The 27328-nt window shown below is 35.9% G+C and overlaps 1 protein-coding gene across 6 annotated transcripts in view; it reads left to right on the top strand.

The window, feature by feature from the left end:
* WDSUB1 (WD repeat, sterile alpha motif and U-box domain containing 1) overlaps window positions 1-25452 on the top strand; it is a 52482-nt gene extending 27030 nt beyond the window's left edge. For all 6 annotated transcript variants that reach the window (XM_040476400.1, XM_040476402.1, XM_040476405.1 and 3 more), the window contains 2 exons: window positions 4809-4949; window positions 23917-25452. In XM_040476400.1, coding sequence (XP_040332334.1) covers window positions 4809-4949; window positions 23917-24074 — 299 coding nt within the window. In that variant the 3' untranslated portion in view covers window positions 24075-25452. The remainder of the gene's footprint in view (window positions 1-4808; window positions 4950-23916) is intronic.
* The last annotated feature ends 1876 nt before the right edge of the window (window positions 25453-27328 follow it).

Here is a 27328-nt window from a genome sequence, read left to right as displayed (position 1 = left end):
TGAAAATACTTAGGGTCAGATGGTTTTGTACTCCGTCCATATTATGAGAGCTGTTTTTGTATTTCTAATGACTTATTGCCTTTATAATTTATTCTTTCCTCCTGAAAGTTGGTAACAGAGTGTAGGGTTGTTTGTTTGTTTTTCTGCTGATTTTTGCATCTTCATTAGTTGATTTCTTATTACTCTCTCACAATAAATCTTAACAGTACCTTATCATTTAGAAGCACTTAACACTATAAAACAATAATTTCAGATTTCAACAAAGGATGTTTGAAAACAAAAGAAGCATAGTAAAAACAATAGGAATAGAATTCTATTCTGATAGATAAATAAATAATAAGAAATTCTTATAGGATTTAATTAATGATCTGAAATAGTTTTTGAAGGATGAGTCCCAGGATTAGTAGTTACAATCATTTTAAACTTCAGCGAAATAAGTTTCAGAACTATCAGGCCCAAGCCAAAATTGAAATATAATTTAACTTGTATAGTGGTCTAATAGTGGAATTAGGAAAATTATTATTATGAATGGAGACAAAAATGTTAACATTTTCTAGTAAATAACGAATCTATTCTGTGTGTTTAAGATTTGGAAAGTTGGCAAATTAAACAGAATAAATTAGTAATGGGCTAGGGTATTTATTTTTTCACATAATTCTACAGTATTTGAAAGTTTTTATAGAATTATAAAGAATTATAAAGGATCAAGAAGTTAACTTTAATCTTCTACAAGTACTACTTTAAGCTACCGTGAATTTCTTTTAGTCTTGAATTTTAAGAAAAGCGTATTCTTAAGATAGTATATTGGCATAATAGAGAATTGAAATTGAGTCTAAAGAAAAAATGTGCTAAGAGGCAAACTGATGAGTAAATGATAATGAATTTTATTCTTTAGATGCATAACTCTCTTACTTGCTTTTGACTTGTGATACAATTGTTAGAACAGTTCCTAAGTCAACGCAAGTAAATAGGAATTTGTGTATTCGTCATATGGAGGAATTGTGCAGTAAAGCACATTGGGGTGTTAGAGACCAAAGTATGTGTATCTATTATGTTTGACACTTAAAAAGTTACTTTTTAGGAATCAAGCAGTCTATGAAATTTTCTAGTGAGCCTTTTATAAATATATAATAAAGGAACTTTCTATAGACTTGAATATCTGCTGGAGTTTGATGCTTTAATCTAGGATAACCATCCTTTCTTAGGATTGTGTTAATGGAAACCAGGGTACACTAGCCAGTTGTAACTAGAAGATAACTCTTTATATTTAGTCCCACGTTTGCATAAGAAATGTCCAGACAGATTGCAGGTACAAAAGATCCTTGACATTGAGAGAGAGGTCTGTCTTAAGACATTTGTGAATCCACGAATTTGTGAACTCCACTATAGTATTTAATCTCTCATTCAAAAGTCATTAAGTATGAAGGGTGAAGAGCGAGAGTCTCTCGCTTCTGAGATGTGATAGTAGGCAAGCAGTAAATCTGGCCACATGACTTTCATCTGCACCTTGGCTTCAGTTTATGTTTGGGTCTCAGAAATTTTAAATTGCTGCCTGCCTTGGAGTGTGGAATTGCTGTAGATGATATAGTGGTAGAAACCTGGAATGACAAATGCCGAAGAACTATTCTATATCATGTCAGTCCTTACACCTACATTCAAATAATTATCAATCATAGAGTCCTAATTGGGAATGAAGTTTCTTCAAAAGGCTTCTTCTACCTTTTGCTCTTGTCTTTCCAAGAAACCATAAAGCACATGAGACATTTTTATCATTTTCTAGCTTAAAATTATAATATCAAATTGTTCAATCAGATGCTTTTTCAAACTTTATGCAGCAACTGAGCATCCTTAGATTTTGAGTTTCTTCAATTCCTAGAACTACTTCCTTATGTAGATTTTCATTTGTTGCCTAAGTGAACTATCATGAACTACTGGAACACTCACTGTTTTGTTGTTGTTGTTGTTATACACGATTAAAGTGACACAGTCCCTTTAGTTCTGGTCTAGTTACTGTGAGCCTGTGCATGGACCTGCTGCTGGACTGGGCAGTTCAGTTGCTGCTCTTAAATTGGCCCACCACACTTTCCAGTAGGAACTTGTGGGCATTTGGGGGGGGCTCCTTTCCTTAGGCCGGTCAGATGTCCTGTTACTTCCACACAGGTGTCAACCACAGGTCTGTGGAGGTTGGTGGTTTGTCCTCGCCTGCTTATACGGTGGGGTTTGTGAGACACCTCGCCACTTTACTTTGTTGCGGAGATTGTGGGATTTGATTTTGCTCTCTCACTCTTTTTTTATGTGGAGATTCGGAGAAATTAAAAAACTATACTGCTTCTACCACCGACTTATCCAAATCCTTTTGAAAAAAATCCCTACTTGTATCTATCATCATGTTTCCCTTTTCTTTTCCTATCGTTTGTACGTCTTTGTTTTCCCTTGACCATTCTAGTCAGGAGTTGGTTTTTTTTTTTAATAGTTTTTTTTTTTTTTAAATATGTTTTTGTTGTTCTGTTCTTTCCTGAGAAACTGGCTTCTGGTTTTGTTGTTCTCTCTCTGGGCAGTGGAGAGGTGATGGAGTGACCAGCCTGATGAGCTGTGTTTCTTAGTTCTGGGCGACAGCTCTGTCTTGTTATGGTGCCTCCAGCCATTGCTGGCCTTGCTGCTTCAGCAGTGATCCATACAGGACACAGCTGGTAGAGAGAACGGTAGAGGTATCAAGGTCTCTCTTCCATTCGTGTACACATATCTCTGCTGTAAGTGGCCATCTTCCATCCCTCACTCTGGAACCCAGTTACCTCTATTTTCTTAGGGGCTTTTCAGAGTTGTGTTTTATATCTTTGGTTGTTATTTGTGTGTAGACTCCATCAGTTCTCAATTATGTAGCATTTTCAGGGTTGGAGAAGAGAGTACAGCAATTGTCCTATTTAACTTGACATCTTATTAAGAACCACATGCCTTTTCAGAGTTACAATAAATATATCCAGATAGTTCCCATTACCCATACTAAGGGTTTACTAGCCATCAGCTGGTAAGGGTCTTTTCTTCCTGAGCAATTAAATTTAATAACACCCACTCCCAACCCCCAGTCACAAAAGGAGATATTTGTTTCTGGCTAAGCTCTGGGGATATCACTTGGTAATTGCTTCCCTGAGGGCAAAGTGATCTGATTCCATTTTTAAATGACATTAAAATTGGACACGGATAACACCCAATTTAACTTTTTCTTATCTGGGGGCATTTTGAAATAGGTTTTCTGTGTTCTCTATTATAAAAATCATAAGCATTCTAAATATTAGCACCCATATTTTTGACAGGGAAATATATATTTTTCATAATATTAAATGCTTCTATATCTTTTTCTTGTATGTTGTATAACTATCCCTTTAAATGAGATGACTTCTAATTGTAAACATGTTGTGGTACTTTTAAAAAACTGTTTAAAAACTCTTCAATTTGGTTTCGGTAAATTACATAGGAAAGAATTCCTAGGAAAGCAGTGCCATAGTCCCTAAGAGGCAGGCGGCTGCTAGGTTGACTTGCCACACTTCCGTAGATTGTGGGCAACGAATCCGAACAGATTTAAACAGTGTATTCCTCAGGGCACAGCAAGCAGCATGAGCTTCAAGGTTTTTCTTTCCCCCCGAAGTTTTGTGAGGGCAGTTTGTGTCTGTGTCATAGCGGAGATACCCTGAGCTCACGAAACTCTTTCATCTTTTGAGGGGATTACTAGCAAACCTAGCCCAAGAGTCATTTTATCTTTGTACCTATCACAGAACAAATCTGCCCTCTGACTGGGAAGGACACAAATTACTGCAAAAAAGTCATCATAAGGGGTGTATAAACACCCTGAAGAATTGCCCCCCAACAAAATAAAAAGCTGATTTGGCTTTTCATGAAAACTGTGAGGTGTTGTGAAATGTAATTTTTTTCTTCTACCCACCTCCCTACCTTCACATGTCTCTGTCTAAAGTAGAACTGTCACTGGGGCACCTGGGTGGCTCAGTCAGTTAAGCGTCCGACTTCGGCTCAGGTCATGATCTCACGGTCCGTGAGTTCGAGCCCTGCGTCGGGCTCTGTGCTGACCTCTCAGAGCCTGGAACCTGCTTCAGATTCTGTGTCTCCCTCTCTCTCTGACCCTCCCCCGTTCATGCTCTGTCTCTGTCTCAAAAATAAATAAACGTTAAAAAAAAATAAAGTAGAACTGTCAGTTCTAAAAAGATAAACAGCTAATAACACTAAACCTCCTACAATTAATTACTCTCAACTTCCAGAAGCTGAAAATGAAGGTAATTTTTAAAACTTGATAAAGTAAAAATGCAAATGAGTGAGTTTAACTTGTGTGTACAGTCTGGGACAAACAGATGAGCTTCATGATTGTGTTTCATATGAGATCGGCCAATAATATTTCCAATTTCAAAAATGTTTTACATATAAGATGGAATTTTTCCATTATTAAACTGAAGATGTTTAAAAATTGTTCTTAGGAAATTTTTTGCTTAAATACATAACCAATAACAACAAGCCTTTTCTAAGGTTGTACGGTATATTACTATTCAGCAGTCTGAAATTCTCAAACTTTTAGAATCTAAGCTTGTTTAGAATAAACTCACCATTAGTTGCTGATTTATTTTAACCACACGATATTCTGTACTATAAATATTGGTTAAAGAATTTATAAAGAAAACCATTCCGTGTGGTCAAACAGTATGTGTGAAGATTTTGGGTTGTAATAGATAACCTCTCTATTTGCTAAAGACTTGCATAAAGGTTACCAGAGGTTCTCCCACCCTGACAGAATAATTTCTTTCCAGAATCTCTAGGGCTGCGGAGTAAAGTGCTGAGGAAAATTGAAGAGCTCAGGACAGAGGTGAAAACCCTTTCTTCTGGAATTCCTGATGAATTTCTATGTCCAATAACTAGGGAGCTTATGAAAGATCCTGTCATTGCATCAGGTATGTATGATGCTTTTGTAAGTTTGAGGCCGTGTTGTGTGCTAAACGAATAAATGATGTAGATAGTTTACAGAAGTTTGTTTAAATGTGGAAAGTTTTTTAAATCTCTGTTTTATAGCTCATAAGTTTTTTTAAGTCATTTAATCTGAAGTAAACTGTTGAACATTATATATTTCTTTTGTTTTTAAATGTTTATTTGAGAGAGTGTGTGTGAACCAGTTGGGAAGGGGCAGAGAGAGAGGGAGAGAGAGAGAATTGCAAGCAGGCTCCACACTGTCAGCACAGAGCCTGACATGGGGCTCCAACTCATGAATGGTGAGACCATGACCTGAGCCGAAATCAGGAGTTACATGCTCAACACACTGAGCCACCTAGGTGCCCTGAACATTATATATTTCGTAATAAAACTGGATGGAGTAGGTTAGGACAAAAGGAATAAGTTTTACAAGCTTTACTTAAACTTGTGAGATGCATGTTCGCTTACAAGAATGCAAGTTAAAATACTGTTTTTGAGATAGACTGTTGAGATCTCTTATGTTTATTTTGTCTACCATGAATTTAAACAACCTTACAGGAATAAGATTTAAAGATTATGAAGTTGCATCATTCCACATTAATTTCTAATCTTTGTCAATAGACATAGGCATACATACTTTATCTAGTTGTAATCAGTGAATCCATATTTTTTTTTATCTTTGTGTAATACTTTATACACTTCTAAATATTGACTTAGCCTAAATAACTTTATTCCACTGTGGCTCTATGCTACATTTTGACTCTTGCAAACACATACAAACACCAAACAGTAGAAATCTTTATTTTGTAAATATCATTGCACTGATATCTTAGTACTTATTTCTTTCTATTATTACCCATTACTTAGGGTTATTTTTATGGTATGTGTGCTCCAAAGCAGAATTAATCAATGAGAATATTTTATGAACATGAAAAAGAACAATTTTGACAGTTTTTGTTAGGATATTCAGTGGACATTTGAAAAGTGTGTGGTCTTTCCCCATTGTATGGTCTTGGCATCCTTGTTGAAGATCATTTGACCACATATGTGAAGATTTATTTCTCGGTTATTTCATTCCATTGGTCTATATGTTTGTCTTAGTATAGTCAGTACCATACTATTTTGATTACTATAACTTTGTAATATGTTTTGAAATCAGCAAGTGTGAGGCCTCTGGCTTTGTTCTTTCTCAGGATTGTTTTAGTGCTTTAGAGTCCTTTGGGATTCCATGTGAATTTTAGTATGGATTTTTTTTTCTATTTCTGTAAAAAGTGTCATTGGGATTTTGATGGAGGTTGTGTTGCATCTATAGATGACTTTGGGTAGTATGGAATTTTAACAACATTAACTCTTCCAATCCATGAATACAGGATGCCTTTCCATTTATTTGTGTTGTCTTTACTTCTTTCCACAATGTTTTGTAGGTTGCCAGGAATTTGTATAAAAGCTTGCCAGGAATTTGATGAGAATGGTGTTTAATCTATAGAGCAATTCAGAATCGACATTTCCAACTCATGAATATCACACAGCTCTCCATTTACTTAGGTCTTTATATTTCAGTCTATAGGTTTTGCCCATACTTTGCTAATACTGTCCTTAGGTATTTACTATTTTTATGACACTATACATACTAGTTGTGGGGTGCTTCAGTGGCTCAGTCAATTAAGCATCTGACTCTTGATTTTCACTCAGGTCATGATCTCACAGTTCATAAGGATAGCCCATGTTGGGCTCTGCACTGACAGTGAGGAGCCTGCCTGGGATTCTCTCTCTCCCTCTCTCTGCTCCTCTCCCATGCATGTGCACATGCATACCCTCTCTCTCTCTATCAAAGATAAATAAACTTTTAAAAAAGTAGTTTTTAAAAATTTTCAATTCCCAATTCTTCATTGCTTGGTATTCCACAGTTGATTTGGTAGACTGACTTTGTATTCTGTGACCTTGCTTAGTTTATGGGTAATAATAGCTCTTTCATAGATTTTCTTCATACGTGATCATATCATCTGCAAGTAGGGATTTGTATTTCCAATTTGTATGCCTCCCTCTGTCCCCACCCCTTTTCCTGTTTCTTGTTACACTGGCTAGGATTTGCAGTGCAATGTTGAACAGAAGTGGTAAGAGTAGATAGTCATACCTTAATCTGCTCTTGGGCGGGGGGGAGCATTCAATCTTTCTCCATTAAGTATGATGTAAGCTGCCTTCTATCAAGTTAGAGAAGTTTTCTTCTATCTCTAATTGCTGAGAATATTTAAAATGTTTATCCACTGAAATAAGATATTTTTTCTCCTTTATCCTGTATTATGATTGATTACTGTATTCGTTTCCTGTTGCTGCCATATCAAATCATCACAAAATTAGTGGCTTAGAACAACATTTCTGTAGGTCAGAGGCCCAGTACATTCTCACAGGCTAAAGTCAAGGTATTGGCATGTTCTGTTCCTTGCTGGTGGCTCTAGGGAAGAATCCATTTCTTACTCATTTAGATTGGTAGAATTCAGTACCCTGCCATTTTAGGACTGAGGCCTGTATGTTTTTGCTGGCTATAAGCTGAGGGCTGTTTCCAGCTGTGGTAGGCAGAATGTCCATGTCCTAGATCCCCAGAGCCTATGAATGTTACAAGGCCAAAAGGGTTTTGTAGATGTGATTAAGGATCTTGAGATGGAAGCGTCTCCTGTATTATCTGGGTAGACCCAGTGTAATCACAAGGATCCTTATAAGTGAAAGAGGGAAGCAGAAGAGTTGGGCAGAGAGGGAGATGTGACAACAGGATAGAGGTTATTATCTGATACCAGACAATGAGCTAAGGAATTTAGGCAGCCTCTAGAAGCTAATAAAGACAAGGGAAGAGATTTTCTGTCCCCTGGAGCCTTTGGAGAGAATGCCACCCTGCTGACACCTTGATTTCAACCCAGTGAAACTGATGTCATATTGCTGATTTGCAGAACTGTAAGATAACAAATTATGTTAAGCCACTAAGTTTGTACTATTTTGTTCTAGAGACAATAGGAAACTAATACACTGGCCTCTTGGACTGTTTCATTTCTTGGCTTGGGGCCTTTTTCCATCTTCAAACCTAGTGACAGTATCTTTCTTGTATCACATTGCATCTCTTTGACCCACCTTCCTACCTTCCTCTTTGGCTTTTAAGAACTCATGTGATACAATAATTTCCTGTCTTAAAATCAGCTTATTAGTGACCTTAATTCCTTTGCAACCTTAGTTCTCTTTTGCCATGTTAACGTAACACAGTCATAGGTTCCAATTAGGATGTGGACATATTTGTGAGTCATTATTCTACTTAACACAATTAGATTCATTGATTTTTTTTTATTGTGATGATATACATATATATAAAACCATTTTAACAATTTTTGAGTGTACAATTCAGTGGTATTGAATTTGACTATTCACCTCATAGAAGTAGAATCATGGAATATTTGTCCTTTTGTGTTGACTTATTTTACTTAGTATAATGTCTTCGGGGTTCATGCACACTGTAGCATGTGTCACAATTGCTTTCCTTTTTAAAGCTGAAAAATATTTCATTGTGTGGATATACCATATTTGGTATATACACCCAGCCATGAACATTTGGGTTGTTACTCCCTTTTGGCTATTGTGAATAATGCCACTGTGAACATGAGTGTACAAATATCTGCTCAAGTCCCTGCCTTTAGTTCTTTTGGGTATATACCAAGAAGTGGAATTGTTAGGTCATATAGTAATTCTATATTTAATTTTTTGAGGAACCACCATACCATCTCCACAGGGCGGCACTATTTTACATTCTCACCAGCAGTGCACAAGGGTTCCAAGTTTTCTACATCCTTACCAGGACTTGTTATTTTCTGGTGTTTGTATTGTTTTATAATAGCCATCCGATGGGTGTGAGGTGGTATCTCATTGCGGTTTTGATTTACATTTCTCTAGTGATTAGGATGCTGACCTTCTTATGTATATTGACCATTTTATATGTCTTCTTTGGAGAAATGTCTATTTAAGTCCTTTGCCATTTTTCAATCTGTTTTTGTAGTTTAGTTATAGGAGTCATTTATGTATTCTGGATATCAATCCCTTATCAGATATGATTTAGAAATGTGTCTCCCATTCCACAGGTTGCCTTTTCACTTTGTTATAGGGCCCTTTGATACACAAAAGTTCTTAATTTTGATGAAGTCCAGTTTATTTTTTCTTTTACTGCATGTGTTTTTGCCGTTATATTTGGGAAATCATTACCAAATCCAATGTCTTGAAGCATTCCCCTGAGTTTTATTATCTTTTGTATATGGTCTACTTATCCTTTTGTATGCAGATACTCACTTTACCAACCCCATTTGTTAAAGAATGGTCTTGGCACCCTTGTTGAAAACACTTGACTATGTGGGGGTTTGCTTCTCTTATATTCTATTGGTCTACATAGCTGTCTTTATGCCAGTACCATACTGTTTTGATTACTGTAGCTTTGTATATAGTAACTTTTGAAATCAAGAAATGTGAGTCTTCCAACCTTTTTTTCTTCAGGATTGTTCTGGCTTTTTAGGATCTATTGCAATTCATACACAAAATGTCTTTGGGATTTTGAGAGGGATTGCAATGGGGATCACATGGACTCTGTAATTTCTTTGGGTAGTATGGGAATTTTAACTACTGTCTTCCAGTCCATGAGCACAGGATGCCTTTTTTGTTTAATTTCTTACAGCAATGTTCTATAGTTTTCAGCATACAAGTCTTTCACCTCTTTAAGTTTATGACTAAGTATTTAATTCTTTTTGATGCTATTTGTAAATAGAATTTTCATAATTTCATTTTTGGATTCTTTATGGTCAGTGTGTGGAACCACAGCTGATTTTTATATGTTGATTTTTGTATCCTGCAGCTTTGCTGAATTGATTTCTTAGAACTTTCTTTTGGAATCTTTAGGGTTTGAATTATCTTCTTCACTTATTGCTGGATTTGACATGCTAATATTTCCAGCGTTGTTGTATCTGTGTTGTTAAGAGATACTGGAGTTTTCTTGCTTTATTATAGGAAAGTTTCTTTTAATTATAATTCCAAATCTAGTTATTAATACATAATTTCATAACATTAGATTTCTGAGTATTCTCTCTTCTTGGAGGTTTGCATTTTCTGTTACCTTAAAATATACTTGTTGGCATCATTTAATATATTTTTTGTTGAATTGTATCTCATTTGTTTTAATCTTGATTCTCTTTTTGTTTATAGTTGCATAGTATTTTTCTTTCAATCTACTTTTAAAATAAATGTAGTGTACATCTTGATGTAACTTTACCTAAATTGAATCATAAAGTAGGTCTTTCTGGAGTTCTTAAGCTTCTGAAGCATTGTTTGATTTATCCATGTTGTTGTACAAAGCAGTAATTTGTTAACTTTTATGTGTCAATATACTATAAATTATCCATTCTGTCATTGTTACCTGCCATGAATCTTTATTCATGTTTTTTGGTGAACACACATATGCATTGTTATTGGGTATATTCCATAGAGTAGATATGCACAGGTTATTATCCAGAGTGGTTGAAACAGCTTTACCCCGTCCAGCAGTGTATAAGAATTATAGTTCCTCCATAGCCTTACTTCTATTTGGTATTGCCTGTGTCTTCCACATGCAGTTCTAAAAAATGACAGGTCTGTACACTTGGTCCAGTTACCCCAGTGCCAACATTTTGCAAAATGATATATCACAAGTACGATACGAACACTGATGCAATCTACCAAGCTTATTTAGATTTCCCCAGCTCCATGTAATGTGTATTAAGTTCTATAAGTTTGTCCCTTTTGGAAGTTTGAGCATCAGCCACCAGTCGAGACAGAACAGCTCCAAACCTACACACCTTCTTTTGTCTTTTTCTAACTATATCCATCACCTGCCTGCTCTCTCCTCATTCTGTTCTCCATTTCTTTCAAAAAATTTTTTTAAACATTTATTTTTGAGAGACAGAACACGAGTTGGGGAGGGGCAGAGAGAGAGACAGAGAGGGAAACGCAGAATCTGAAGCAGGCTCCAGGCTCTGAGCTGTCAGCACAGAGCCCGACATGGGGCTTGAACCCACGAACCATGAGATCATGACCTGAGCTGAAGTTGGACACTTAACTGACTGAGCCAACCAGGCGCCCCTCTATTCTCCATTTCTAAACTTTGTCATTTCAAAAGTACCTTAAGAATGGAATCATATAGTAAATAACATTTGGGGATTAGGTTTTTTCAATTAGCATTATGCAGGGAGAGTTGCCATTCATTTATTTTTAGTCTTCCTGTGTTACTTTTAGAGGTGTTCCCTGTGGAAAACATACAAAAACATACATATAGTTGAAGTTGAATTAAAATCTCAGTCTTCATCTTTAGTGGAATTGAACTGATGGCTTTATATTGTGATTGATAAATTTGGGCTAATTCCTGCCAACATATTTCCACTTGATTCTGCTTTCTTCTAGCTCGTTTCCCCCCTTCTTTCCTGAATTTTTCTGAATTAATCACATCCTTTTTGGTGTTTTTCCCTTGATGTTTCAGAAGGCCTCTATACCTTATCTGTTAAACTAACTGCCTCAGAAGCATTCTTACAAAGTATTTTTAAAAAGCAGCATGCAGGGGCACCTGGGTGGCTCAGTCGGTTAAATGTCCGACTTTGGCTCAGGTCACGATCTCGCGGTCCGTTGAGTTCGAGCCCCGCATCAGGCTCTGGGCTGATGGCTCGGAGCCTGCTTCCGATTCTGTGTCTCCCTCACTCTCTGCCCCTCCCCCGTTCATGCTCTGTCTCAAAAATAAATAAATGTTAAAAAAAAATTTTTTTAAAGCAGCATGTGATTGGTGAAAAACAAGCAATAGAGAAATATATATTTTGAAAATGTGGAGGCTTTGATACATCCATCCAGATATTTTTCTATTTATAATTTCATGCTGTGACAAAGCAATATGATACAATCTTTTAAAAAATTGCTTTCATTTACTTAATATATCAGAGAGTATTTCATATTCGTATATTCAGAACTACCTCATTCTCAACTACAGGATGTATTTCATGGCATGACTGTGCCATAGTTTTCCAAGTAATTCTGTAGAAAAAATCCTTAGTCATGTAGTATATACAGGTACACTTATTTAAATGTAACTATTGGATAAAAATCTTAGGGGCGCCTGGGTGGAGCAGTCAGTTAAGCGTCCGACTTCAGCCAGGTCACGATCTCGCGGTCCGTGAGTTCGAGCCCCGCGTCAGGCTCTGGGCTGATGGCTCGGAGCCTGGAGCCTGTTTCCGATTCTGTGTCTCCCTCTCTCTCTGCCCCTCCCCCGTTCATGCTCTCTCTCTGTCCCAAAAATAAATAAAAAACGTTGAAAAAAAATTAAAAAAAAAAAACTTAATATTGATATGTACTGCCATACTTTAATTATGCTCATCTTTCATTCTTTTTAAAAATTGGCTTGCCCAATTTTTGCCCATTCAGACCTCCTGATGAATTTTAGAATCATCGTATTAAACAAAAGAAAATCTAATTGACATTATTATTAGAATTACAGGAACCTAAAATCAAACTTAACTTGGGGGTGGAGTGGGTAGTAGAAATGAAAACATTACACTAGTCAGGTATTCCTGACAATGCTTTTGAACAGTAATTATACACAATTAGCTGTGTGAGTATTAAATACTTCAGAAGATATTGTTTCTTAGGTTCATTCCTTAGAAATATTCAGAGCTTGTATCTGTTTTCACTTTCTGATGTTTGTGGGATCCTAATTCTGTTCTTTGTTGTCTGAGTATTCAGTCAAGTATTACCTGCAGAATTTCAGGGCAGGAAGAGGGCATTTAGCTCCAGAGAGGTGTTGGAGAGCAACAGGGGACAGAGCAAGCTCTTTTCTTGGACAAAGACAATATAAATTCAAAGCCCAGGCCAGTTAGCTAATATTTTTCACTTGAACTTGGAAGTCAGCTATACATGTAAAAAGATGGTTCCTTTTTGTCACATTTCTAAGTATAATGTAGCAAGAAATATAAGGGCTCACTTAATCTGCTTTGTTACCAGAAATAGAAGTCTAAGAAACAAATCTTAAAAAGGTATTGTTACTTTGGTATTTTACCAGAGCCTCTTCATCTGAGTATATTAAATTATTAAATAAAGTTTTGTGAGTGGAACTTATTAAATATTGCTTACCTCTTAGAACTAGCTGGTACAGTTCTTGATTTGTCAACTTGATATCCTAATTTATAGCAAAAGTCAAATGGTACCATTTGGACAAAAAATATTTTATTGAAGGTTTTAAAATTTAAGTCAGTTTTAAAAAGTAGTAAAAATAAGCAAACTTAGTTAATACTGAATATGTACATATATTCTTTTAAATATTAATCATTTGTCCCCCTGGCAACATGTCTGATTTCAAATAAGCTAACTCTAATTGTAGTAAACTTCATGCATGAATTTTTCAAAGAAACCAGGAGTGTCATTAATACAAATTATAAGCTGCAAATGTTTTTAGTTATAATAGTGCTTCAGTGACTTTTCATTTATGCATGAAAGGCTCTATGTATATGTGTGGGTGGGGATGTAGCCTTTGCTTTGTAGCTCTAATAATCCCTGTGCTCTGGAATGACCTTCAGAACAGTCTGAAACCTTATTAGCAATGCTATAGATCCAACCCAAATTCCTGATTTTCCTATTTATCAAGTATTTGTTACCAGTAGAAAACTCTTGGTATTATAAAATAGTGATTCATTAGAATAACCATGAAAAGCTGATATTGAACTTTAGGGTAAACTATGGCCAGTGTAACTGACTTAGTTACAGTAGGAAGCCTGTACCTCCATAGACTGAATGATTTGACATGTTACACACTACTACCACCCAAGCAGGCAAGGAAAAATTATTCACCTAAGAAAATTCAATTAAAGGTGACAAAACACCATGTGATAACATTTTCTAACAGTGCAGATAAAATATATATTAAAAGTGGAGAGTAGAGAATATGAAAAATTGAATATGCTCACTGATTATTAACTGATGGAAAACGTATTTGAAGTTTTGAGTACTACTTACTATAAAGAACCAGTGGATGCTAATAGTATTCTTGGTCTCTTTTTAAAAGATATTAGTGTAGGGGTACCTGGATGGCTCAGTCGGTTGACTGTCTGACTTCGTCTCAGGTCATGATCTCACAGTCCATGGGTTTAAGCCCCACAGGGGGGGTTCTGTGCTGACAGCTCAGAGCCTGCTTTGGATTCTATGTCTCCCACTTTCTCTGTCCCTCCCTGGCCTGTGCATGAGTTCTCTCTCTCTCTCAAAAATAAATAAACATTAAAAAAAAAAAAAAGATTAGTGTAAAGGTAACCAAAAAATACAAACCTCCCTAAGCATTAAAATTGGTGAAACTAGCTCCTATAGTGAAAGTTTATTTATGTGATATATAAAAAGAATGATAAGTATTACCAATTTATTGCTCAGTAATTCTACCAGTGGATTTAATTCCTCCCTAAAGAGAAAAAAGATTTGACATTAGCTAACAAAGCATAATCCAACCTAAAAGCAAGGATTCAGAGAGGGTAGAAATAAAAGGATAGGCAAAAATGACACAGTTGCAAGTAAAAGTAAAGAAGGGTTACATACTTGTCTGCAAACATAGACCTCAGACCAAAAAACAAATTTTTAAGACACAAAAAGATACCATGTGATATTGAAGATCAAAGCTCTCAGTGAAGATAACCATTATGCAGTCTCAAACAGCAACAACTTTCTTAAAGTAGAAACTACAGTGTGCGGAAAAAGCACAGTAATAGGCTTGATCGTATCTCTCAGTTGAAAATAGATCTGTGTATCAAACCCTGAATGTTCAAAATAGAAAGTACACTTTTTAAAACAGATATGGGACATTCATAAATATTAGCCATATTTAAGCACCGAACACTATCACTACCAGAAGTAACACAAACAGCATTATCTCTCCACAATGGAACATAACTAAGAAATTAATAACAAAAGTGGGCCTCTTTCATCTGGAAGGTCAAAAACATTCTATTATCAGATTTATGTAGCCTCGTGACACATGAATTAGCTGTTAATGAACTCATAATGTTCCACATAGTAATAATATTAACATGCACATCATTTATCAGTAATAGGCCAGCGTGATGGTACTACATAAGATTGAGGTTCATTATACTCAATTTTTTTTTGGTTTTGTTTTTAAGTCGGCTTCATGCCCAGCATGGAGCCTAACACAGGGCTTGAACTCACAACCCTGAGATAAAGACCTGAGTGGAGACCAAGAGTCAGATGCTTAAACAGCTGAGCCACCCAGGTACCCCCATTATACTCAGATTTTTATAAATAAAAATTGAATACGTTTTCCTGTCAAACTAGTCCTACAATTCAACAGTAAGACAAATAATCCAATTAAAAAATAGGCAAAGGATTTGAATAGACCTTTCTTCATAAGAGATCTACAAGCGGTCAATAAGTATTAGATGTCCAATATCATCATGGAAATGAAAATCAAAACCACATTTAGATACCACTTGACACCTATGGCAAAAACTAGAACCTAACATCTGTTGGAAGCATGTGCAGAAATATTGCTGATGGAAATGTAAAATGGTACAGCTGTTGTTGAAAACCGGCACTTCCTCAAAAAGCTAAACACAGTCACCATGTCTAGCAATTGTAGATCTACATCTGAGAGAATTGAAAACATTCATACACAAAGTTTACGTGAATACTCACAGCCTTATTGATATGCCAAAACATTGATACAGCCAAAACATGGAAATAACCCAAATGTCCCATCACTGAATAAATGAATAAAATGTGATATGCCCATACAATGGAATACTGATCAGCTAGAAGGACAAATACTTCTACATGCTACATGGATGAACCTTGGAAACATGCTAAGTGAAAGAAGCCAGAAACCAAAGACTACATATTGTATGATCCTATTTATAGGAAATGTCCAAAATAGGCAAATCTACAGAGACAGAAAGTAGATGAGTGGTTGCCAAGAGAGGGGAGAGTGAATGCTAAGGGGTACAGGATTTTTCTGAGTGATGAAAATGTTCCGAAGTTAGTGTAATTCAAAGTTAAGCAATCATCACCACCAAGAACCATTAAATTGTATACTAAAAAAGGGTGGATTTTGTGGTGTGTAAATTATATCTCAAAAAGGCAGTAACAGTATCTACAGAAAGCATGTACCATCTCTAGGACTCTGGGGAACACAAGCAAGTTGAGGTTATCAGAACCTCACATAGGTCTCTCAGAACCAGAGTTCAGGCCTTTAAAGAAGGGGTACTACCCAACTGGTGCCTCTAAAGGGGTAGGATAGGACAAATTTGGGCATACACCTACAAAGAAGCAAGCAAAAAACTCTGGAGAGTATAACCAACTACCCCTGCCAGATGAAGGGCCATGGCCAGGCACAACACTGATAGGAGATTTCACTCTGTTTTTGTCTTCCTCTAGAAGATTCCTATTGCAAGATCTAACAAGGAGTCAACTGACAAAAGCAGAAATGTGGTTTGCATTATCCTGGCTCCAGCATGCGGAATCCCCAGTATTGTGCATGAATTTGGAGCTTAGCGACAATAGCTTAATAAGTCTAATCAGCATTTACCAAGTTAAATCAAAGAGGAATCAATAGCCTTTCACTTGTGTGTAAATATATGTAAACAAAAAGCAGTTAAAAGGCATAACATTGCCACAACATGGGACTGAGAGGATATTATGCTAAGTGAAGTCAGACAAAGAAAGACAAGTATCATATGATTTCAGTTGTATGTGGAATCTAAAAAGAAATAATAAAAAGCAGAAACAGATCCATAAATACAGGGAATAAACTCATGATTGCCAGAATGGAGGGGGGTAGGGGAATGGGCAAAATTGGTGAAGGGGAACAGGGATACAGGCTTCCACTTCTGGAATAAGTCAGGGGGATATAAGGTACGGTATAGGGAATATAGCCAAGAGTATTGTAATACCATTGTATGATGACCAATGGTAGCTACACTTGTGAGCATAGCACAATATACAGACTTATCAAATCAGTATGTTGTACAGCTGAGACTAATGTAACATTGTGTGTCAATTTCAATAAAAAAAAAATAACAGAGGACAATGTACCAGATCAACATGAAGAAGACTATAACACATCCCTACAAAGTAAACTTGGAACAAATGGAAAGCATACCCCACTAATTTGAAGATACAATGTCAGCAAGATGCCACTATTAGATTTTTTTCCTAGTGATACAGATGATGATGATAGATTCCATTGGAAGGACCACACAACAAATAACCTAGAAAATAAAACAGTATCGCTTAGTCCTATCAAATATTAAAAAATGTTTTAAGCCTCTATATAACACAGTACGAGATTGGCACATGAATAAACAGAATGGAAATACTTTTTTTTTTAATCGAGGAATTGATACAAGTGCATTTGGAAATCATTTTAGTGAATGATAAAAATGGCATATGTTAAGTCAGTGGTAATAAATACTTTTAACAAGTGGTATTCTTACAACATAATAACCATATGGAAAAGGGTAAAACTGGCTTCATCTCATACTGTACATGTAAATTTCAAATGGATTAGAGATAAACAAGTCCCAGAAGAAAATGCAGATAAATTCCTTGATAATCTGGAAATAGAGACATTTCCTAACCTGGACTCAAAATCCAAGAGGAATCTCTGAAAAACTGATGAAGTGCCAATATTCCAAAGGTACAAAAAATATTCATGGAATACCAATCCTTCTCAAACTTCCAAAAACTAGAAAAGGAGGGAGCACTTCCAAACTCATTTTATAAGGGCAGCATTACCCCGATAGCAAAACCAGACAAGGACATTACAAGAAAATTACAGACCAATATCCCTGATGAACATAGATGTAAAATTCCTCAATTTTAGCAAATCAAATTCAATACATTAAAAGGGTTACACACCATGATCAAGTGGGACTTATTCCAAGGATGCAAGAATGGTTCAACCTCTGTAAATCACCATCATATATCACATTGACAAAAATGAAGAGTAAAAAATCCTATCTCGATGCAGAAAAAGCCTTTGACAAAATCCAACATTCATTTATGATAAAAGCACTCAACAAAATGGGTATGTATAGAGGGAATGTACTTCAACATAATAAAGGCCATATAGGACAAGCCCACAGCTAGTATCAGTGTCAGCAGTGAAAAGTTGAAATCTTTTCCACTAAGATTGGGAATAAGAGAGCCTAGTCTCATTACTTTTATTCAACATAGTACTGGAAGTCCTAGCTAGAGCAGTTAGGTGAAGCAAAGCACAAAGAAAAGACATCCAAATTGGAAAGGAAGAAGTAAAATGATCTCTGCAGATGACATGTTTTTATACATGGAAAAGTGTAAAGACTCCACAAAAACACTGTTAGAACTAATCAACAAATTAAAGTATTAGGATACAAAATTAATACACAGAAATTTGTTGCATTTCTGTACACTAGTAACAAGCTGTCAGAAATTAATACTCCCATTTACAACTGAATAAAAAAGATACCTAGGAATAAATTTAACCAAGGAGGTAAAAAACCTATAGACTGAAAATTATAATATATTGAGAAAAGAAAGTGAAGAATACATGAAGAAATGGAAAGACATGGATTGAAAGAATATTGTTAAAATGTCTATACTACCCAAAGCAATCTATAGATTCAGTGTAATCTCTAACAAAATTCCAATGGCATTTTTCACAAAAATAAAGCAAACAATCCTAAAATTTGTGTGGAAGCACAGAAGACCTTGAATAGCCAAAGAAATCTTAATGAAAAAGCTGAAGGCATCACATTTCCTGATTTCAGACTATATTACAAAGCTGTATATAGCATCAAAACAGTATGGTGTTGGCATAAAAACAGACCTATAACAGAATAGAGAGCCCAGAAATAAACCCACACATATATGATCATTAATCTACAACTAAGGAGCCAGGAATATACAATGGGGAAAGGATGGTTTCTTCAATAATTGGTGCTAGGAAAACATGAGCCGTGTGCAAATAGAATGAAATGGGACCTTATACCATATACAAAATCAACTCCAAATGGATTAAAGAACGTGTAAGACATGAAGCCAAAAAACTCCCAGAAGAAACATAGGTGGTAAGCTCCTTGATATCTGGCTTGGCAATGATTTTTTTTTTTTTTTTTTTTTGATTCCACACTGAAAGCAAAGGGAACAAAAGCAAAAATAAGTGGGACTACATCAAACTGAAAAGCTTCTGCACAGCAAAAGAAACCATCAGCAAAGTGAAAAGGCAGCCTACAAAATGGGGGAAAATACTTACAAATCACATATCTGATAAAGATTAATATCCAAAATATATAAAGAACTCCTATAACTCAATAGCAAAAAATGAATAAAAGATGAGCAGAGGATCTAAATGTACATTTTTCCGAAGATGACCTACAGAGGGTCAGCAAGTACATGAAAAGGTGCTCAACATTACTAATCATCAGGGAATTACAAAACCACAATAAGCAGTCACCTCACACCTGTTAGAAATGCTTATTTAAAAAAAAAAAAAAAGTCTGGGATTGTGATGCTTCCCGAGTAATATTGAAGACGACCAAAGTGGGAGGCACCACAATCCCAGACTTCAGCCTCTACTACAAAGCTGTAATCATCAAGACAGCATGGTATTGGCACAAAAATAGACACATAGACCAATGGAATAGGAATAGACTCCAGAATTGGACCCACAGAAGTGTGGCCAACTAATCTTTGACAAAGCAGGAAAGAATATCCAATGGAAAAAAGACAGTCTCTTTAACAAATGGTGCTGGGAGAACTGGACAGCAACATGCAGAAGAATGAAATTAGACCACTTTCTTACACCATTCACAAAAATAAACTCAAAATGGATGAAGGACCTGAATATGAGACAGGAAACCATCAAAACCCTAGAAGAGAAAGCAGGAAAAAACCTCTGACCTCAGCCGCAGCTATTTCTTACTTGACACATCTCCAAAGGCAAGGGAATTAAAAGCAAAAATGAACTATTGGGACCTCATGAAGATAAAAAGCTTCTGCATTACAAAGGAAACAGTCGACAAAACTAAAAGACAACCGGCGGAATGGGAAAAGATATTTGCAAATGATGTATCAGACCAAGGGTTTAGTACCCAAAATCTGTAAGAACTCACCAAACTCTACACCCAAAAAACAAATAATCCAGTGAAGAAATGGGCAGAAAACGTGAACAGACACTTCTCTAAAGAAGACATCCGGATGGCCAACAGGAACATGAAAAGATGCTTAACGTCACTCCACATCAGGGAAATACAAATCAAAACCACACTGAGCTATCACCTCATGCCAGTCAGAGTGGCTAAAATGAACAAATCAGGAGACTATAGATGCTGGAGAGGATGTGGAGAGACGGGAACCCTCTTGCATTGTTGGTGGGAATGCAAACTGGTGCAGCCACTCTGGAAAAGTGTGGAGGTTCCTCAAAAAATTAAAAATAGATCTACCCTATGACCCAGCAATAGCACTGCTAGGAATTTACCCAAGGGATACAGGAGACGATGCATAGGGGCATTTGTACCCCAATGTTTATAGCAGCACTTTGAACAATAGCCAAATTATGGAAAGAGCCTAAATGTCCATCAACTGAAGAATGGATAAAGAAATTATGGTTTAGATACACAATGGAATACTACTTGGCAATGAGAAAGAATGAAATACGGCCTTTTGTAGCAACGTGGATGGAACTGGAGAGTATTATACTAAGTGAAATAAGTCATACAGAGAAAGACAGATACCATATGTTTTTACTCTTATGTGGATCCTGAGAAACTTAACAGAACACCATGGGGGTGGGGAAGGCAAAAAAAAAAAAAAAAAAAAAAAAAAGGGGGGGGGGGGGGGCAAACCATAAGAGACTCTTAAAAACTGAGAATAAACTGAGGGTTGATGGGGGGTGGGAGGGAAAATTGGGTGATGGGCATTGAGGAGGGCACCTGTTGGGATGAGCACTGGAAACCAACTTGACAATAAATTTCATATTTAAATAAATAAATGAATAAATAAATAAAAACACCAAAAAGAGACCAAGGGATAGAGAATACAGTAACTATGGGTCCACATTCTCTCAAGGGAGGCAGAATAAAAAAAATAAATAAAATATATAAAAATAAAAAATATAGTGTTGGTGAGGATGTGGAGAAAAGGGAACTCTTATGCACTGTTTTGTTGGAATGTAAATTGGTGCAATCACTATGAAGAATATGGAGATTCCCCCCCCCCCCAAAATTAAAAATAGAACTACCTTATGATCCAGCAATCCCCTTCTGGGTATTTTTTCAAAGGAAGCAAGTCACTAACTTGAAAAGATGTCTGTACCTCCACATTCATTGCCAATATTTAGAATAGCTAAGACATAATAACCCAAGTGTCCACCAGTGGATGAATATATGAAGAAAATATATATGTACACAATGGAATGTAACTCAGCCATTAAAAAAAAAAAAGAATCCTGACATTTGTGCCATCATGGATAGACCTTTGAGGGCATTGTGCTAAGTAAAATAAGTCAGAGAAAGAGACCCATTGATCTCACTTACATGTAGAATCTAAGACAAAACACTGAATTCATGGATATGGAGAACAAATTGGCCCCCTACCCCCCATCTCTGACAACCACTGAAATGTGAAGGTAGTCAAAAGACACAAACTTCCAGTTATAACATGAGCAGTCCTAGGGATATAATGTACAGCATGGTGACTATAGTTAATAATTATTGTATATTAGAAACTTGCTAAGATTTTTAAAAATTGAAGTCTACCTGACACAGTTTGTGAGGCATAGTGATTGCAACAACTGTATGCATTCATTATGCTCTGCTTACCACAAATGTATATAATATATATTAAATATAATGTATATATAATATGTATTACATATATATTATATAATGTATATACTATTACAAAACGTATAGTATATATATTATATACATTTGTGATAAGTAGAGCATAATGAATGCTATACCATATATAATATATACTATATTCCCTGTGCTGTACCTTTCATCCCCATGACTTATTCATTCCTTAACTGGAAGCCTGTACCTTCCTCTCCCCTTTAACCATAACAGAAATCTTAAAAGTCTCCCATCACAAGAAAAAGGAAAAAATTGTACAGCATGATGGATGTTTATGAGACCTATAGTGATCCTTGCACAATATAGTGAAGAATTGTTGTGCATCTGAAACTAATATGTCAATTATATCTTAATGTTTAAAAAGGAAAAAATCCTCCTAAGTCAAGGTCAACTCGATGGAAAAATGGGCCAAAACCAAAAATATTAACAGTTCACAGGACAAAGAAAAGCAAATGGCTCTTAAATGTAAAAAAAAAAAAAAAAAAAAATTCTAGCTCCCTCAAAATAAAGCTACCTGACATCCTATAGCAGTGTTCGTGAGAGACTGGTAAAAATCCGATTTGACAACATATTCTTTTGATGAAGCTCTTGGGGGGGGGGGGGGGAAGCATTCTTATTAATGTTGCTAGCGAAATTATATATACTCTTATCTAGTGAATATCTAGCAAAATTATGTATACCCTGTAATGCAGCAGTCCTACTTCTGGAATCTCTCCAAAAACAAGACTGTCCATCGCAGCACTATTTGTACAAGGCAAAGGTTGGAAACAACCGAGATGCCCATCAATGCCTCCATACAGTCCATCCATACAGTGGACTATTGTGGGGGGAGGGGAGGAATAAAACAAATTACAGTTAAGTGAAAACGATGCAGGTACAAAGTAGTGCACAGTAGGCTAGCTCTCATGTAAGAATGTTTGTATTGTGTGTACACATACAGTTGCTTATATTTTCAAAAAACAAAAGGATAAACAGAAGTGTACATAGTTGCCTGTATGGGAAGGCAGGGAACAGGTGTTGAACAGAGACTGATTAGACTCCTCCGAATGCACCTTCTTCTATAGTTTTTACTTGGAATTCACTTAAGTGTTTTACAGAGATAAATCATGAAAGACAAACCAATCTAAAAAGTGAGAAGATAAAGAGGGAAGCAAATGAACATAGTTGTATGTCAAAGTGGTGACATAATGAAATGGAAGAATTTTTTTTTACCCCAGTGATTTTCACAGTATTTCAGTTAGAAGCCCTCCCGGATCTATTTTTGGTGACACAAAGAGCCAGAAAGAAATCCGCAATTTCCTTCAGTCTTATGTTAGCAATATATTGGCACTGTTAGTTTGAAACTGTTGTACGCATCATAAATTAAAGCAAATAAATGTGTAAATGTAATTAGGAAGGAAGATTTTGTGAAAGAGCTAAAAGTATATACATATATAAAAACAAAACTTTACCTTTGCTATACATATAAAGAATTTTGCACAGATGCGGTATTAAGCACATGGATTAGCCAGTGGAATTTGTTTTTTAATCACAAATCCCTTTACTGTCAAGTCCTTAGTGGGGTGAGTTTTATAATCTCTTGGTATCTGGTTCCCTGAGTTTTCAGTATGTCAGGGTTTTGCTGAGTTACTCCTAAGGCTCTTCTCTTTAGCCATATTAATTTTCACACGTCGCTAACAGCTCTAATGAAGCCATTTATCATCACCACCACTCACCTTTCCCTGGCTCTTTTCCTTTCTTCCTTTCTGCCATATCTGAATTTTGGACAGGGTCTCTCCTTTTTTCTTTAATACTTTTTGTGTTCAAAATTATCCATAAAATATTGACACTATTCAAGGTAATTTATACAATCTCAATGCATCTTATAAGGAATATTTAGGGTGTTGTGGCAGAAGTATTTTAGGAGTAGTGATACAAGACTCCCACTTAAATCACAGTGATGGCCTTGGCAGTGGAGCTGGTATACCCAACTCATTTTAATAAATCCCAGCCTCCCGAAATTGCAAATAATTTGTGTTTTTTTTTTTTTTAGACGGCTATTCATATGAAAAGGAAGCAATGGAAAATTGGATCAGCAAAAAGAAACGTACAAGTCCCATGACAAATCTTGTTCTTCCTTCAGTGGTACTTACACCAAACAGGACTCTGAAAATGGCCATTAGCCGATGGCTAGAGACACATCAAAAATAAAATAGTTTATATTGTATATATTTTTCAGTGATCTCATTTGAATGATTTCAAGGTAAATACTAATCAGATATTAAAGCAAAACAGGAGAAAAGTGAATTTACTTACCTGTAAAAACTTATTCTTTGAATTATATGGACAAAATAACATATCTGACCTCCTTTCCTACTATAAAAGCCTTTTTTGTACGTGAAAGATATCTTAATCTGTGGAGAAATAAAGTTTTACTTTGACTTAAAATTGCAATACACAAAATTGATTCTTGCTAGATGTAGGTCATATTCTCATTAAAACCAAACATCAGAATAATCTAGAATATAACATTAAAATCCTAGTTAATAGCCATTAATTTGATAACTCTTTGGAATCCTTCTAGAGAGAATTTGTAGCAAAATAACTAGATTGTAGCAAAATGACTAAACTGGGAAAATCACCTGGACATGTTTAATGAGCAGTTTTATTGCATTCTAAATTTGCAAGGTGGCAGTGATTTTTCCCTGCAGTCCAAACCTGTGTACAAGTTAGATGGAATCAATTATCATGAATATGTCAAGTTGACTTTGTTGAAATAAAGTACTAAATTGGCCTCCTTTTAAAGTTCAGAATCCTTAAAGTTCTCATATATCCTAAGCTAGGGTAACTATACATTTTTACACAATAGGTTGATATTTAATACAACATCCTGATAAGCGTTCACAAGAAGAAAACTTCCAGTTCACAAAGCTGAGGTGGTATTGACTTCACATACCTTTTGTAAGTTGTTTCCCAGAATGAAAGCCATTAGTGGGAAGGCTGGTCAGAACTCAACTGGAACCAAGGCAGGAACCAAGATTCTGTGTTTGCCCCCAAAACCCTCATTTTAGCTGTTCTAAAATTCAAAAACTCAGAAATGAGGGGGAAGAGTGATGTAATTATGTATATATTCTTTTCCTATATTTTATAAATTTACAGCTAATATGCTACATGTTTACAGATGTGGAAAGCTTAGCTACCACAAAAATCTCCCAATTATCTTTTAACTGCTTTGTAAAATTTCTGTCATCCTAATGTATTACTGAATTTTATTTCCTTTGTGTCATAGCTGGGATTTACAATCTGTGATTCTACAAGAGGATTTTCTTTTTCATACCACCCATGCTGCTTACATTAGAGTGAAGACCAAAAAAAAGTTGTAACAGGCATTAGGTACTTTTGTATTCTATAGAGAAAGTATGTTAACCTAATTTTAACAAAAGATTTTAATTCCTAGAGTCCACTAATGGGCCAAATATTTGTTTTGGTAGACTTATTTTCCAAAGGAGGCACACTAGTTTTTTACATAAAAATTACTAAAAATTATTGACGTCATTGATAGAAAACACAATAAAAGACTGGTTATCTCTTAAATGTGTTAAAGGTGATTTTCTTTTCTACATTTCACCATCATGGTTTCCTGTGGCTGAAAACTAAGATGCCAGTAACTTACTAAAGTGAAGTACTTCTAGTCACGTACACAAACCAAAGCCAGACAGCGCCTCCTCCCTGCTCCCACACCAAAATCCAAACCCATCCACAGGAAGGGACACCACAAGGCCCCTCGGCTACACTCCCAGGCCCAACTGTTCACTCAGATGTTCGTGGGAGCAGCGCTCACTGGCTCTCAGGACTGACCAGAGCTTCCCAGGAAGACTTCACTTCTTTCTGGGGGAACTGGACCAAATATCTTTAAGACTATGTCAAAATCATAACGCAGTCTATAATAAATTCCCGTAGTCACATCAGCTTCGTAGCAAAAGTCATTCAACACTTATGGGCCAATAATGCTTTTCCTCCCACCTGTTTTTGTTTTTGCTTTTGAACTAGTTTAATATTTAGCTTTAAAGAAGGGCTGCAGATACCCAGCCTTGCTGTAACAGCCACACCCAGACAGTACCTGAAGCAGTACCAGATTGCATATTAGGGTTTTATACCAGTACAACCCAGTTTGATGTTCATTTATCCTACCCTGATACAGAACTATGTGGGTATAAAGACTAACTGAATGATGATACAAACGTGAAGAACTTTCATCACCAACACAGAGTTTGGTGTCTGACCAAAGTGTTTGAGAGTGACTGACAGTACTAAAGGGATCCTGTTCCCTGTCAAAACAGACACCAAGATTTCTGGAACAGAGAATTACAGAATGCTCTTCCTAGTTCAGGCAAAAAGATTCATGTTAACCACTGAGTATTCTGGGATCTCTTGGAGCTGTCACCCTTGTTCTGAAATTATTATTCAATGACATTTAATATGCATGTGGTAGTATTACTATAAAAATAGACTTTTCACGCTTTTCTTGAGGGTAACAAGATCCCCCAGGATTAAACCAAGGCAAAGCATTGTCCTCAGGATAGTCTCTACTTATCCACTGTTTCATTTAATACAAAACAAATTCTATTAATACTCTTTATTCCATATGGAAAAGTACAGTAGTTGTGCAGAAACAAAACTACATAACAAGAGTAAGACTTTCACAAATATTAAAGAAAACAACAAACAATAAATAAGCCAAAGTACTTCTAGCAGAACTCAGGGAAAGCCTAGAAAAATGATAAAGCTGTACAAAGTACACCGTTCACACTCAGGCACAAATGTTGAAGAATGACACCAGATTTCCTGTTCGTACAAAACCATAATGATGCTCAGAGGAACGTTGTTACAACAATTCATTTTTAAAACTTTCTGTAAATATAGAACTTACTTCTCCCCAATTCTAGAAAATAAATTTCACATCCCACCATATAAAACAACTATTCTCCTACCTCTCTCAAACTAGCATTTTAACATCCTCCAATAGCACACCATTTTCATATAAAAATACCTTTAAACCAAGGCTCATTGCTGTACCTTATCTTTACAAATGAATAATACATCAGGATTTAAGTAGCACCTCAAAGGTGTTCATATAAATGAGATAAAGTGCTGTTACTGGTATACTGTTAACATGCCATAGTAATATATCGTTCAGTGCAACAACCAGCATGAATGAAGCTTACAAAGAACATGCAAATATATGAGGTTTTTTTATGATTAACTACTTGAAATAGTTATATTTACAAGTCAGAATACAACTTGGCTATTTAATATGTACAACATGTGACTATAAAGTAATGATTGTATAATGAAACAAAAGCAACAACTAACCATACCTTAACTATCCAAATTAAATACTGTCCTTAAAGGACCCTGGAGGGCTTGTTCCAGGAATGGTATCATTGTTAAAAGCAGTTTGGGAA

Source organism: Herpailurus yagouaroundi, unplaced genomic scaffold (assembly GCF_014898765.1).
Source record: "Herpailurus yagouaroundi ecotype Mexico unplaced genomic scaffold, PumYag 140, whole genome shotgun sequence".
Classification (NCBI taxonomy): domain Eukaryota; kingdom Metazoa; phylum Chordata; class Mammalia; order Carnivora; family Felidae; genus Herpailurus; species Herpailurus yagouaroundi.
The sequence above is the reverse complement of the archived record's forward strand: the minus strand, read 5'-3'. Positions and strand labels throughout refer to the sequence as shown.